Source organism: Squalius cephalus (genome assembly GCF_949319135.1).
Source record: "Squalius cephalus genome assembly, chromosome: 6".
In the NCBI taxonomy this organism is placed as follows: domain Eukaryota; kingdom Metazoa; phylum Chordata; class Actinopteri; order Cypriniformes; family Leuciscidae; genus Squalius; species Squalius cephalus.
The window spans coordinates 38314409-38328911 of record NC_137127.1 but is presented as its reverse complement, the minus strand read 5'-3'; the positions used below and the strand labels follow the sequence as shown (position 1 = coordinate 38328911).

The following is a 14503-nucleotide window of genomic DNA, read 5'->3' as shown; positions in this document are numbered from 1 at the left end:
GTCTTCTAATTGTCACACCTTTAGTATGGTGGGGGAAGTTGTAATTGTCTGATTGGTCAGTTTGAACGTCTCACATTTGGGTTACAGTCACATGGTCAAGGAAGGGATAAAAGAAGATTGTAACAGTTGCTGTCTCTTTTATTTTCTGTCTCTCTTTCTCGGGGGCACTCTTTCTTTGCCTCCTCTTTTCTTTGTCTCTTACTCTTTACACTTTCTGTCTCTGTCTCCCTCTCTTTCCATCTCTCAAGCAACATTTTACATATATTATGGGTACAATTAATGGTATAAGTTTCTATCATCTCACACATCTATTTTGTAACTATTTTAAGTGTAACCATTGATATAGACTTTGAAGTGCTACCTTAGGGCGTGTCCGAGTCCACTTTTGCTAGTTTAACGAGGGGAAAAATGGTGTGCGCGTGTGTTCCAGAGAGGAAATGCCCGTGTGCGAGGTTAAAGTATGCAAGCAGACCATCTACGGGACAAGCCGGATTCCACCATATCTTTATGTGCACAATATGTGATGTGTTCTGGGGAAACGTTGGATGTCGTGCTGGTACGTTTTAAGGTCTAAAAATAGATTAAATGTCAGTTTATTCATTAAATTAATATTCTATAACATCTTGTCTATCATCTCTGAATATATCTTAGCAAAATTCACTAGTTTAGTGCAGAAAAATAGCGATTTATTGTGGCAAGCTGAAAAGACTGTGTCTTTCTCTTTAAGAAGACGCACGGTGTAGGTGCAAAAAAGAAAAAGAAAATCGCCCAGCTCACCTTCTCTTAACACTACAAAGACAGTTCACCTATCCAAATAAACCACATAACATGTAGAATAAAGGTATATCAATGCATGTTTCCCGCCAGTCCTGTGTAAACTACAACGGCACGCAAGTTTTTTTTAATTTAATTTTTTTTATCCAACATTATCGTGAGATGCGGAGCGAAGCACAAGAGAACAACGGAGTCTGAAGTAGCTTAAAAGATCTTGCTCGCCTCTCAATCGTCCAATTTCAAAACGGTTTTCACTTGATAAATTTTGAGTTTGTAAGCTTTCAAATGATACCTAATTTATGATGATTACTAAAATGTGTGATATGATATAAGGCAATAAAAAAAGCGCCAATCGTCCCGCTAGCAGGTTAATTAAACCTGTTTTTCTCAAAATTCCGTTCCTGAAAAACATTGAGATCAGCCGAATTCATATAACCATAACTTCTGTTACCGACAAACGATGAAAGAAATAAAAACAGTTTTGGAAAGGGCTTGAAACCAGCTTTAAAGGCACACTATGCAAGAATTGTACCTTAATATAACAGCTTCAAAGCCATTTCGGTGGTAAACAAACTCATAGTAGGGCGAATCATCCTGGTAGTAAAGCTTGGGGGGGACACCGCTGGAAAAACCAGCAACTTGCTTTACGGCAACGACGTCACACACATCAACAACATATGAAGCACGAAGACACTTGCGCGCATTTCAGACGTGATTCTTGGAAGACTCAACGATGGAAAAAACAAAGAAAGCACGTCGAAAGAGTGTAGGAAAAGGAAGAGAGAATCTGACCGCGTGAGGAACCAGACAAGAGTCCCACTCGGTCAGGCTTTCACTCGTTGGTGCGAGCTAAAAAGCAGCACTGGATGCAACAGCGATGCTGACCTGGTGATCTTGTTGATGGACTAAGTAAATCTCTTATTTGTAAACGACGCTGTTGACGTTGATTCCTGCGATTATCATGAGAACAGTTGTCAATATCTCACATAATTATCAGGACATAAATAAGCCTATAGGTTGTAAATAGTGTAAATGAGCACAATTTGCAAACTATTGATAAATTGCAATAATCATGTATAATGACATCATAACGGCCAATGAATAATGTGACGTACATTTAACTTTATTGATGTCATCTGGCATTTTGTAATGTTTACATTACAATCAAAAAACACAAATGAAATTATACAGTAGGCCTAGACTATAGGCTATTTACTTGTGATTTAGCTGCAATCATGTAAAAACGTTATAAGCCAGCAAACGCTGTAGGCTACTTTATTATTATAAAGTAGTCTAACACTTGACATAAACTTATAATTATCCTATTACCATCATCAGTAGTTCAGTAGACTATGCAGTAGCCTAATATTTGTATGAAATCGTGAAACATTACCTGGACAATATCTTCGGAGTCTATCTGTGCCTGTTCCATGCCTGACGCTTCTATCCTACTGAACAGGTACCGGTGTACAGGGTGGGGGTGGGTATTTACGACAGTGCAAGTATTCCACAGCGACTCTAGGGGTCGCTGTTTGACAAAAAAAACAATTTCTACATAGTGTGCCTTTAATATGGTATCAAAACTATAATAATGTAATAGGTAAAATTTTACCATGTGGTGGGTTTTCCCAGATCACATATTAATCTTTTAATTTGTAATCCTTTTATTTTTAATATTTGTCATGTTTGTGTGCTGCTGTGTGTAATAAACAGAGTGTATGCGCGTGGTGCACCTGTCTATAGGCGGATATTACTAACGTGTTCTGTAAATAACAAAAAAATAAATACTGCGCCATTGACAGGTTTTTGCTGGTCAATGGCGCAGTCTATTTCAGTTGCCTCAAAATAGCAACGTCAACAATGCGTCTGAACAAACCTCGTTTTCAGACCAACACGCCCATAGGCACACAAATGGGCGCAAATGCATTTGCTATTTAAACAACATGGCGCAGGACGTGAAAATAATAACTACGTCAGGCTGAAACTAGCAAAAAACACTTGCATTGCGCCTGGCATTGTACAGAGTGTATGATAGGGCCCATCGTCAGTCAAGCATATATGAAGATCCCATAGAAGCTTATGGAGTAGTGAGACAGCTCTCAGATTTCATAAAAATTATCTTAATATCTACGAAAGTCTTACGGGGTTGGAACAACATGAGGGTGAGTAATTACTGACAGAATTTTCATTTTTGGGTGAACTATCCCTTTAAGAACTCAATTCAACTATTAAGCTGCCCTACAGATGGCAATAGTGTCATTATTCAGCACAAATCAGCAGTTCAATAACAGTGCAAATGTCATCAATAATGAAACAAGTTCAGTTCAGCTGTAAAGAAGCTCTACAGAAGGACAATAGTGTCGTTATTCAGCTCAAGTCAGTTGTGAAACACTACAAAGTTCTTAAATGTCTATGTGGTGTTTTTAATATGCTATAAGACAAACACGTGCAAATTCAGAAATCAACACCATTGCTGGGTATTTTCTCCTTAAAACTCCAGTGAACCAAAGAGACAGTCTCAAAAACGTGGTTTGAAATCGCTGGTGTTTCTGACGTCACAAACTAGCTTGTAACCAATCACGTTAACGTGTGACCATCAAAAAGAGGATCTCTGAGCTGGTGTGAGTGGAGGCGGGGCTAATTTTTCATATTCATAGAACTCTGTATACTAAATGAGGCAAGGGTGTAAAGTTACATTCAAGCTTTGTTAGGATTTTTTTTTTCTATACTCTCATTTCCACTACCTAATTTGCCGGCTGCAACTACACAAACTTAGTGCCGGTCACTTTGGAAGTTACCTAGCTGGGGACTATTTTCAGGCACTGCGTAATATCATTGTGCCTGCTGCACCCATAGTACGGCAGCAAAGTTCCTTGATTATTACGCATAATCAAGCTGAATGAGAGCATATTAAACTCTAGGGGAGTTGGAAAATGAGCCTATTTAAAAAAAAAAAAAAGTGGAGTGTTCCTTTAAGGGAAGAAATTATTGACTACAGGGGGACTTTAAAGATTATAGTAGGTCAACTCAGCAGTAAAAAAAAATTATGAATGACCACTGTCCATAGAAATGCTTTATTACTGATTGCTAATCCAGAAAAAAAAGACTAAGACAAGAACTGAGCATCAACAAAGGAAATGTAAGTCTATAAAAAACATATGATGATGAACTAAACTAGACACAGGTGATGAATAATCAAACACTGTGGCAACAGATCAAACCAGGAAGTAAACAATGAAAGTGAAGACAGACACAACGGAACAGAAACACTATAAGAATTAATGAAGAATTTAAAATGTTTTATAATGTTACACCTCAGATGTGCATTCATTTTCAACAATGTCAAATGGACAAAATGAGTCAAATGGAAAATATTGGCTACAATATTGGCTGTAATTTTTTTCCAGCTGTTTTATTTCAAGACATTTATCAGGTTTTTGTAATTAAAATGCTCTTGTGTGTGAACTACTTTTACACATCCAATCCTAAGCATCCTTTCTGTAATGAACACACCAAACGGGAAGATGGCGTTAGGGCCCAAGTGCAGAAGTTTATTAATAGCAGTACAGCCAGACAGGTAAATATGCAGGCGAGTACTGTACAGTTGATAACACAGGAGAGTTACATGGGTAACGAGAGTAACTCAGGTAAGTGTCTGGCAGACTGGATGTAGGATAACAAACAGGTGAGTATCACCTGTATTGAGTATTCGAGGCATGAAATCTAAATCGCCTGGTGTGTGGTCTCATGGTCTATCGAATCGTCTAGTGCAGTGGATCCCAACCTTTTTCAACTCATGGCCCACACAACCAAACACATATGTTTCCGTTGCCCAATGCAAAAAAATTGGGTTAATAACTGAGTACTCAGAAGCTAGATTGACGCAAAATGACGATTTTTGCGTCATCTGAGGATTTTTTTCAAACAAAAAATACATAAATCTCTCCTCTCAGGGGGATATGAGGGTGGAAACATGGTAATTCGAACATACTACAGGTTTTCTACTACAAAGCTTAATGCTAAATCCTGAAGAATCCCTTTAACACCTTTTATGAATTCTATTGAGAAACCATGAGAAAGAGGTGAATTAAGACTGAGAGGTCAATGTAGTGTTCACATGTAACTCCTGTTCCATGTTTTCTGTTCAACATCAGACTGTAATGTAAGCACTTATTAGAAGGCTACGAAAGAAAGCGAAGGCTACGTGTTTGTCATGTGGTAGCCTAGCCTATAAGTGAATGCAAAAAAAAAGCAAACCAGAGAGCAACTCTTCCTGTCTATGTGTGCTTTCGTTTATTGTACAATAAAGACACAACATTTTGGCGATGAGTGATTATCGGTGTGAATTTAACACGAAAAACAAAAACAAAACTGCAACTTGAATCGCACGGATCGCGAGATGACGACTCGGAGTTCGATTTTCACTCCGAACCCAGCTGAGTCGCCTCGAGATGGAAAAAATGGCAGAATCGATTCGATATGTTCTACAAGCATTCAATAATGAGGAGGACAAGCAGAATCGAGTGCTCTTACTACATCACGCGGGACCCGATGTGTTCGACATTTTTGATACGCTGACAGAAACCAGCTAGACGCGTATTTCTGTCCAAAAGCCAATCCTGAATATGAAACATATTTATTCAGACAAACAAGACAACGTGAAGACGAAACATTGGATGCGTGTATCACACTAGATTGAGGCAGATGGTAACAAAATGCGAGTTCAAAAACGTGGACAAAGAAATCAAATAAAAAAAATGATCCTAAACTGCAGTTCATCGCGTCTCCGCAAGATGGCACTCCGCGACACAACAATGGCACTTTAAAGTGATACTTTAACAGAGCTCTTGAGCTTGTCCATGTTAACAAACAATTTCAAAAAACGTGTAATACATTTTTTGTTTGTCTTAATGTAAGTAATCAACTCAGTAATTTTCATGGTGATATCTAAAGGTTAAAATTTTTACCCTATTCACGTGAGAAAAATAATGAATAGGCGTATTAGGCTATATTTGGGTCTTTTTCGAAACTTTCCCCTAATGGGATTCTTCGGGGCTGTTTTTTCCTTACTCGGGACATATTGAGGATACAAAATCAGTTGAGTTTGCTTCTGTTGCAATTTGTTCAAGGTGGACCCCCATTTTGTCTTAAAATGACTGGACTAGGCACTTCAAAGCACTTTCAATTGCATGTGTCACATTTTCACTTTGCTGCAGTTTCCTAAATGTCATGTGATTTACTGAAAAGCAGCATCCTTCAGATCACATTTAGATTGGCTGAATTTTGCATCCTGGGTACATGTATTTAAGATCACAGCATATGGTGCAGCCTTCTTTTACACATTTGTTGTATGATATTCATCAGAGAGCTTTCATTTGCTGTTTGGAATCCGGATTCATTTCAGGTTTGTAAGATTTGACTTTATTACAGTTAGGAGAGGGTGTGGAGCTTTGTAAGAGGCAGAAGTGAATAAATATGTTACCCATAATTATACAATGTTCATGTTAGGTCATAAACCAACTAATGTTAATATTTAATGTATTAATATTTGTTGAAATTAACATTGATTATCCTTAATAGATTATTTAATTTTAGTTTTTGTTAATATTAACTGATGTTGTACAGCTGAGATATTGATGCACATTATTTTAAGATATTTATTTTAAGATATTTGTTTTATGATCAGCCCCTGGTGGCCCCCTCAATGTATATTGTTTATAAGTTCATGCTTATAGTCCCTAATTTAACTGAAGCTTAAAATAAAATAAAAATACCATAGAAACCAAAACAAAATAGAAATAATAATAAAATAAAAAAAAAAATTTTATTCTTTGGTCTAGTTGTTTTATGTTTTATCAGGCATAGAATATGTATATTCTTGTTTTGAGTTTTATTTCATGTTCATGTAGTTTGGGGTTTTGAGAAGTTGAGTGTATGACTGTGTGTGGGGGCCATCAATGCATCGGGATAGGTAAAGCTTAATGGACTAATAGCCTGCAGTGAAATAGGCTAAAAGACCAAACTCGCACCTTGGGGATGCAGGCTGTACTATATAGGCTACAGGCAAGCAGACTTAGAATATGTTTCACAATTTCATGTTAAGCGTTTCCCAGTGAAATACTGCAGGCTTGACATTGAACGTTTGATATTTGCAAGTTAAGGGACCTTCTCTAAAGTTACATACAACACTGGTATAGGGGAGACCGGGGATGGTTGTAACACGGGTCAGTTGTAACAATTCCAATCTGTCCAATCAGGAACTAGTTACAAATCACCTGATTCACTTCGCACATGCTCAGTTTAGTTCTTATTCCACATGTGATAAAGTAGAGCCCTGTGGCAGACACAGCACATGTTAGAGTGGAAAAAACAATTTTGAGATAAGAAAGTTACTTTTTTTACTTTTTTTGTTTTTGTTATGGGAATTTCTGCTTTGTAGTTAAACTCATCAAACTTTTATTATGTTTATTGTGTGTCTGTGTAGATATTTTCCATGCAAGTTGTTAGTGCTAATGTTTTGCCTGTTAGCTGTAAGGTGAGCTAGTTCATGGCTACATGACTCTGGGTTAGTTGTAACAACAATGAAACATTAAATTTTATTATGCCAATACTATAGACTGACAGTAACAACCATGGTTACACAAATAGAATGTTCAAGTGTTCAAGTTCAATTTATTATGGTCAATTACTATGACAGAGTAACAACAGAGTCACACACACACACACACACATGCGCGCACACACACACACGCACACACACACACACAATGTTCAAGTGTTCAGTTTTATTAATTATTATTATTTAAAATTTACAATTTTATTATTCAATTTATTATTATTATTTTATTTATTATTTATTATAATTTTATCAATTTATAATGGTCAATTACTATGACTGAGAGTGACAAACACACTGAGACTAAGAGTGACACACACACATCAGTTATATTGAAAAGTCAGTGTTGAATAAAAACCTTTCAAAATAATTTTTTTGTCAAAATCCTTATTTCATTATGTTACATATCACCCCGGTGGATATCATAATGTTACATCTCACCCCAGGGTATGTTACAACTAACCCAGACTATGGGGTGAATTGTAACATTTCACTCCTCGTGTTTGAAACTAAACCATGCATTTTCTGTTTGTGTTGCAAAGATAATAGCTATGTCATTTAATAGCAGACACTTGTAACTAGTTTGGATCACATTTTGAACACACTGACTTCAAAGTACTACAAGATATAGACAGAAAGGTCAAAACTGTTACAACCATCCCCGGTCTCTACATGTTTCTAACTTTAATAGCATTTGAAGAGAATGACTTACAGTCATAAAACCAACTGTTATGTGTTCATGTAAATGTCAGGCATAATACACACCTTTTAGATTGTTGATATTAAAATAAATATAAGCTCATGCAGAAGTCAAAAATAGTCAAGTCAAGTCAAGTTTATTTATATAGCGCTTTTCACAATACAGATTGTATCAAAGCTGCTTCACAGTATTAAATTAAAATAATACATCAATGTATGTTTCTAGTGGAAAACGTCCACGTTTGGTAATGCTGATCAATAGTATTGTTGATTGATTAATTAAATTAAAGATCCCCAACTGAGCAAGCCAAAGGCAACAGTGGCAAGGAACCGAAAAACTCCATCAGGTGACCTAATGGAGAAAAAAAAACCTTGGGAGAACCCAGGCTCAGTCGGGGGCCAGTTCTCCTCTGGCGTCTATGAACTAGAGACCGGATTTAACTGTAAGATTAAAAGTATTATATGAATGCCTGGCTGAAGAGATGCATCTAGATTTAGTTTTAAACTGGGAGAGCGAGTCTGAGCAACGAACAGTATCTGGAAGACTATTCCAGAGTTTTGGAGCTAAATGTGAAAATGCTCTCCCTCCTTTGGTGGATCTGGATATCCTAGGTATGACCAAAAGCCTCGAATTTAGTGATCTTAAAGAGCGCGATGGATTATAGGGCGATAGAAGGTCCATTAAATAGACTGGAGCTAAGCCGTTTAGGGCTTTATAAGTCAGTAGCAATACCTTGTAATTAATACGGAACTTTATAGGTAACCAATGTAGTGATGATAAAATCGGTGTTATATGATCATATTTTCTTGATCTAGTAAGAACTCTAGCAGCTGCATTATGGACTAACTGTATCTTGTTTATTGAGGATGCAGGACAACCGGCTAATAAAGCATTACAGTAATCTAGTCTCGATGTCATGAATGCATGAACTAACTTTTCTGCATCAGAAACTGATAGCATGTTACGTAGCTTCGCAATGTTTCTAAGGTGGAAAAAGGCTGTTTTTGTAACATATGAAATATGATTTTCAAAAGACAGGTTGCAGTCTAGTATAACACCCAGGTCTTTTACTGTAGAGGATAAAGTAACAGGACATCCTACTATGTTAAAGTTGTAGTGTGAGAGGTTTTGTGGGCGGTTTTTTGAACCGATGATTAGTACCTCTGTCTTGTCTGGATTTAATAAAAGAAAATTGCGCGTCATCCAATCTTTTATATCTTTAACACACTCTGTCAATTTGGATAATTAGCGTTTTCATCTGGCCGTGATGAAATATAGATTTGAGTGTCATCAGCATAACAATGGAAACTAATTCCATGTTTTCTTATAATATTTCCAAGTGGCAGCATATATATTGAGAATAACAGAGGGCCTAACACAGATCCCTGCGGCACTCCATAGTTTACTGGAGTTATGATCGATTTTTCTCCATTTAAATAGACAAAATGGTAGCGGTCAGATAAGTATGATAGCAATCATACTTATAGCAATATTAAAAAAAATAGCAATATTTACACATTATTTGACTGTTTATTTTTAAATATTAATATTCTTTGTCTGCTTGCCATTACAGCATATATCCCCAATAAGGTGTGAGTTTGGGGATGTAGGTATGAAGTTTCCTTTGTGTCTTTTTTATTCAATCAAACATACAGTGTTTGAGAGTATAACTAATTCTTTTGTAATTAAAAATAATAATAAAAGATTGCAAAAAAGTCTTCTTAAGGCTCAAAAATAAAGAAGGTGATAACAAAATTATTTGTAGTTCATGTAAATCTTTGAAAGCCTTTTTTTGTGCATTTCGAACACTTTTCATCACAAATGCACAAATTTTGCTCTCTTTTGTGCTATATTTTTTGCGGGTCTAAATCTTTTGTTTGCGATTTGAAAAGTTTTACTTGTGAATGAAGCTGTCTTAGTGGGCGGTCTCTACAAACCAGGATGAAATGCCCTTTTCTACTGGTCACCCTGGATCGAAGTAACAGGTTGACCACTAAAAAACGAAATAGGAACTGTTTTCTCAATACTTTCAATATAAAAATTTTTTTTTTAAAAAAACGACTGAACAAATGAGACACGGATTGATGTACATGCACTGCAAATAATTTTGAGCCTTAAGACGAATCTTTTAATGCAATCTTTGAAGTTTTTTAATTACTAAATAATTAGTTTTACTCTCAAAGGCAGTATGTTTGATTGAATAAAAAAGACACAGAGGAAACTCCATACCTGTTCCTGCTGTTCCCAGATGCCAAATGTCGAATTTGCTGTCGAATTTGAACCACTGAATTTGTGGAAGCGAATTTGTAAGGCGAAATAAAATGGACAGAAAATTGCCTGTCAAATATTATAGGTTGTATTTTAAACAGAATGAACATTTTAGAAGTGAAATCTGAAAGGTGATAATGGATTATTGAATTTTTAATAATGATAATGTTTGTGAAATGTTTTGAATTGAAATATTCACAGCTTAAATATTCAACCATGTTGAATTTCAGCTTATAAAAATGCAAGCCCTAAAAATACAGTGCATTAAAATGCAAGCACGGTTAATGCAAAGCAAAAAAAAATTATTTTTTTTTAATTAGTCCAATTCAACACGTTTTTTTTTGTTTCAAAAACATTTGTCATTATTTTACTTCCATAGACAACCACCCCTACATTGTGGTGTGCAAATCCTACCTTCTTCGTGTCCACATGATTTGGTCAAAATAATCTCAAATCGCTTGAGCAAAAGAAAAGAAAATCGTATAAATATTCAGAACAGAGAGAAAGACTGGGAGAAGTGTGTGTGTGTGTTTGTGCAATTTTTTATATATACAAACAAGGGTAAAGAGAAAGTTATTCATAAATATTCTGATAAATATGCAGTGATTTCAGGAGCCTGGAACTTTTAGATAGCATATTTTGTAACTTTGTCTCTTTAAAGGAGGGCAATTGGCTTGAAAGAAGAACCCTGAAAGAAGAAAGAAGAATCTGGAAAGCTGATCATTTTAGAAGACCTGCATGAGCAACATGGGTAAGAAATAAAATGTATAATACGATAACAATATCCAACACAAGTATATTTTATTTTTATAATGTGACATTTGATGCTAAAAATATTTTTAATTGTTTTTTAATTGTTGCATTGGCAGGAAAAGCAGCAGCTGGAGAAGAACCGAGGGCAACGCTACAATCACCTCTGATATTGCCAGTTGCAACAGTTGTAGTAGTAGTAGTGGGTTATGCATTAATGTCATCAGTAGAAGTAGTGGTAGGAGCAGCAGCAGGAGCAGCTGCTGGAGTGTGCATTTTAAAATATCTGTGGGAAGAAGAAGAAGAAGAAAGAAAAGGACCAGTAGGAGTAGCAGTGACAGCAATAGCAGGAGGCGTAGCAGGAGCAGCAGCAGCAAAGTTGCGATCAATGGTAGGAGCACAGTCACTAATAGGATCAGCAATAGTTGGAGCGATAGCAGGAGCTGCAATAGTAGCAATAGCAAAAAATTTGTTACAAAGGGGTATAAAAGTAATACAGTGGTTAAAAGATAACTTTAAGTCATGTGTAGTAATAGCTCTAGTGGCAATGGGAGGAATGCTATTAACATGGGTAAAAAATACAATAAAGTGGATGACAGATCTAATAAAGTGGGCAGTAGCCAAAGTAAAATCAGCATTACAATGGATTAAAGAAGCCGCAAACAAATTATTCAACACATCAGCATCAATGGTATCAGGATTACCGGCAATTGCAGCAGCAGCAGCATTAGGATTAGCAGCATTAGCATCATCTTCAGGATTAGCATCAATAGGAACAGCAGTATCAGGATTAGCATCTGGATTATTTGGAGGGTTACTGGTACTCGCGTTAGTAGTTGCATTAGGAGCAGCAATTTTTGGATCGCACACGAGTGAACAGTCACAAGCAAAAGATGTGGTGTTACCAATTGCTGTTCTTTTGCTTTTTGTTTTATTTTGTTTTCTTGTTACCTATGTGGGTGTGTTGCGATTTTGCTGTTTGTTGTTTCTCTCGGTTTTCCTATGGTTTCTGCTGTGCTACCGCTCTGACAGAAACTGATCATTTTCACTAAGACAGGCCAGCATAAAAGCCAGCTGATACATCAGACAAAAAGATGAGAGACATATCTCCCCACAGGGATGCTTTTCTCCATGTTCTCTCCGTATTTACGATTCTTTACAGCCTTTAGCCACTGTCTACAATGCTCTGGATCCTTCTCTGGAAATATCTCACTCCCGCTTAACATTTACTCTTTGAATTCTTGTACCCGGGAACAATACAAGTCGACATCATTGTGACTAAAAGTTTACTAAGAAGTATTTATTTCTTCTTCTTCTACTTCTACTTCTTTCTAGGTTTATTGGTGGTTGGCAAACAGCGAAATAGTGTATTACTGCCACCTACTGGTGTGGAGTGAATTTCTGTCATCTACAATATGTAAAAAAAATCCTTATTTCCTTTTACTCAAATTAGTTTATCTATTGAAATAAGAAATTATAACACTTATCTTTTGACTCCTTTCACAGAATATCTATTAAATCAAAGTGTTATTTTAGCTCTCTCAAGTTTTGGGTCAAATGTCTTCTTTCTCTTTCATATTTCCAACAGTATAGCATAACATGTTCTATGCCTTTTCTTCCTGCTTACAGAAATCACATTTCCCTGTTATGTTTACCTATTTTGAACAGCAATCCATTTAGCCCAGTGTGTCCAAACTTAAGTCTCGATATTATTATCCCGTCCCTCTTATTCCTTCCTGCATACCTCATTTCTCCCACTTTCCTTTGGATACTGTAAAACCATTGCCCTTTTCTCATGTCCCTTCTTTGCCACCTTTCCTTTAATCTCTTCTATAATTATGCTCTTAACTTCTGCCCTGCTGATGTTAACTGTCAAATCATTGTGATTACTTTTAGTGACTTCCTTTGCTACCTTATTTGCCATTTCATTTACTTTTACCCAAATTTGTGCTGGTATTCACAATAATCTACTGTAAGCCCCATCATATGTATTCTGTATAATGTTTCTCACATCTCTAACAACATGTATGGTCTGCTTCTAAATGACTGCACTGTAAACTGGTTAATGACGAGCTTGAGTCTGAACAAATGATTGCTCTTAGTAATCTACTGTACCATAATGCTAACATTACTGTGTAAAATGATAATCCCTAAATTATCCTTTTCTCCACTCTGATACGAAATTCTGGAACAATAAATGCTGAATACTTTGATGCATCTGTATATAACCATGTCCATGGTAATTATCAACTCAGCGATAGCTGTGTCCTTCTTATAGTGGCATTACTAACTTTAATGCCTGATATTGTATCATATCTTATTTTCTGAGAGATGTGTCTGTCACTGACGTATACAGGGATGGGCAGTATTTCAGATACATGTATTTAAAATATGTATTTGAAATACAAAATACTATTTTGTATTTTAAAGCCTTTGGAAAAAATCAAATGTAATTTGTATTTAAATACATTTAAGATGAGTTTTTTTTTTTTTTTTTTTTTTTTTAAATACATAAAATACTTTTTGCCAGGGTATCATGGTATTGATTTTGTGCATCAACTAGTTCAGACATTCACTAGCTCAGCACTGGATCAGCGATTTTTATTTTTTTTAAATAAGGTGAGAATGTCATGATCAATTCTACTTGTTGATTAAAGTTAAAATAGTGCATTATTCACTTCAGTTAACATGAAAGAATAAAAGAGCACAGACAAGTGGGAAAATAGCGTTAGCCAATCAGTCTTGACCGGTTGTTGATTTTTATCAACTAGCTTGTCAAATGTGTTTACAGCATTACTGCATGTTAGGGCTGGGTGATATGACACTACATATCATAGCGATGATATAAAGTGTGAATTGATGGAACTTTTTCTAAATCGTTTACATAGGCCTATTTGTGGGGTAAGCAAATGTATCCGTGCAGCTTTTAGTGGGCAGGAATTATTGGAACGTTGGAGTGGAAAAACAAACACTGATGAATGATACACCACAAACATCTTCAGCTTTTAGTTTTATCGTACATAAAAAATAATAATAAAAAAGAGGTAAATAGTGTCAAATTAATCTAAATTAATTCTAATTTAAAATTTTAGATACACTTTTTAATTTTAATTAACTTATAGAAACAAATAAACTTTACATAAAATAAACATAAAATTACTTAAAAAGCATTGGACTACCTGCAACAACAACAAAAAAACAAAACAAAAAAAACCTCAAAAGAGTTTGAAATTCAGTTTATGCTGTGGAATCAAAACTGATATTGAGAATTGTGAAACAATGGTATTGTAACTGTGAAGTAAAATTAAAATTTTGGTCATGTCGCCCATCCATATTCTTTGCTAGATAGCAGAAAAGGTTCCCACAGTTTTACATACAGTATGATTTTTTTAATA

The 14503-nt window shown here is 35.7% G+C and overlaps 1 protein-coding gene across 2 annotated transcripts; it reads left to right on the top strand.

Moving 5' to 3' along the window:
* The first annotated feature begins 6067 nt into the window (after positions 1-6067).
* On the top strand, positions 6068-14092 carry LOC307160639 (uncharacterized protein). 2 transcript variants are annotated; one of them, XR_013821583.1, is made up of 3 exons: positions 6068-6178; positions 11020-11109; positions 11228-13330. XR_013821583.1 is itself a non-coding variant. In XM_079874831.1 (2 exons), the coding sequence occupies exons 1-2, from the start codon at positions 11097-11099 to the stop codon at positions 12145-12147; spliced, it is 933 nt and encodes a 310-aa protein (XP_079730957.1). In that variant the 5' UTR covers positions 11043-11096; the 3' UTR covers positions 12148-14092. The 2 variants fall into 2 exon arrangements, 1 of the variants encoding a protein (XP_079730957.1); XM_079874831.1 differs by lacking the exon at positions 6068-6178 and having other exon boundaries at positions 11043-11109; positions 11228-14092.
* Positions 14093-14503: the final 411 nt, after the last annotated feature.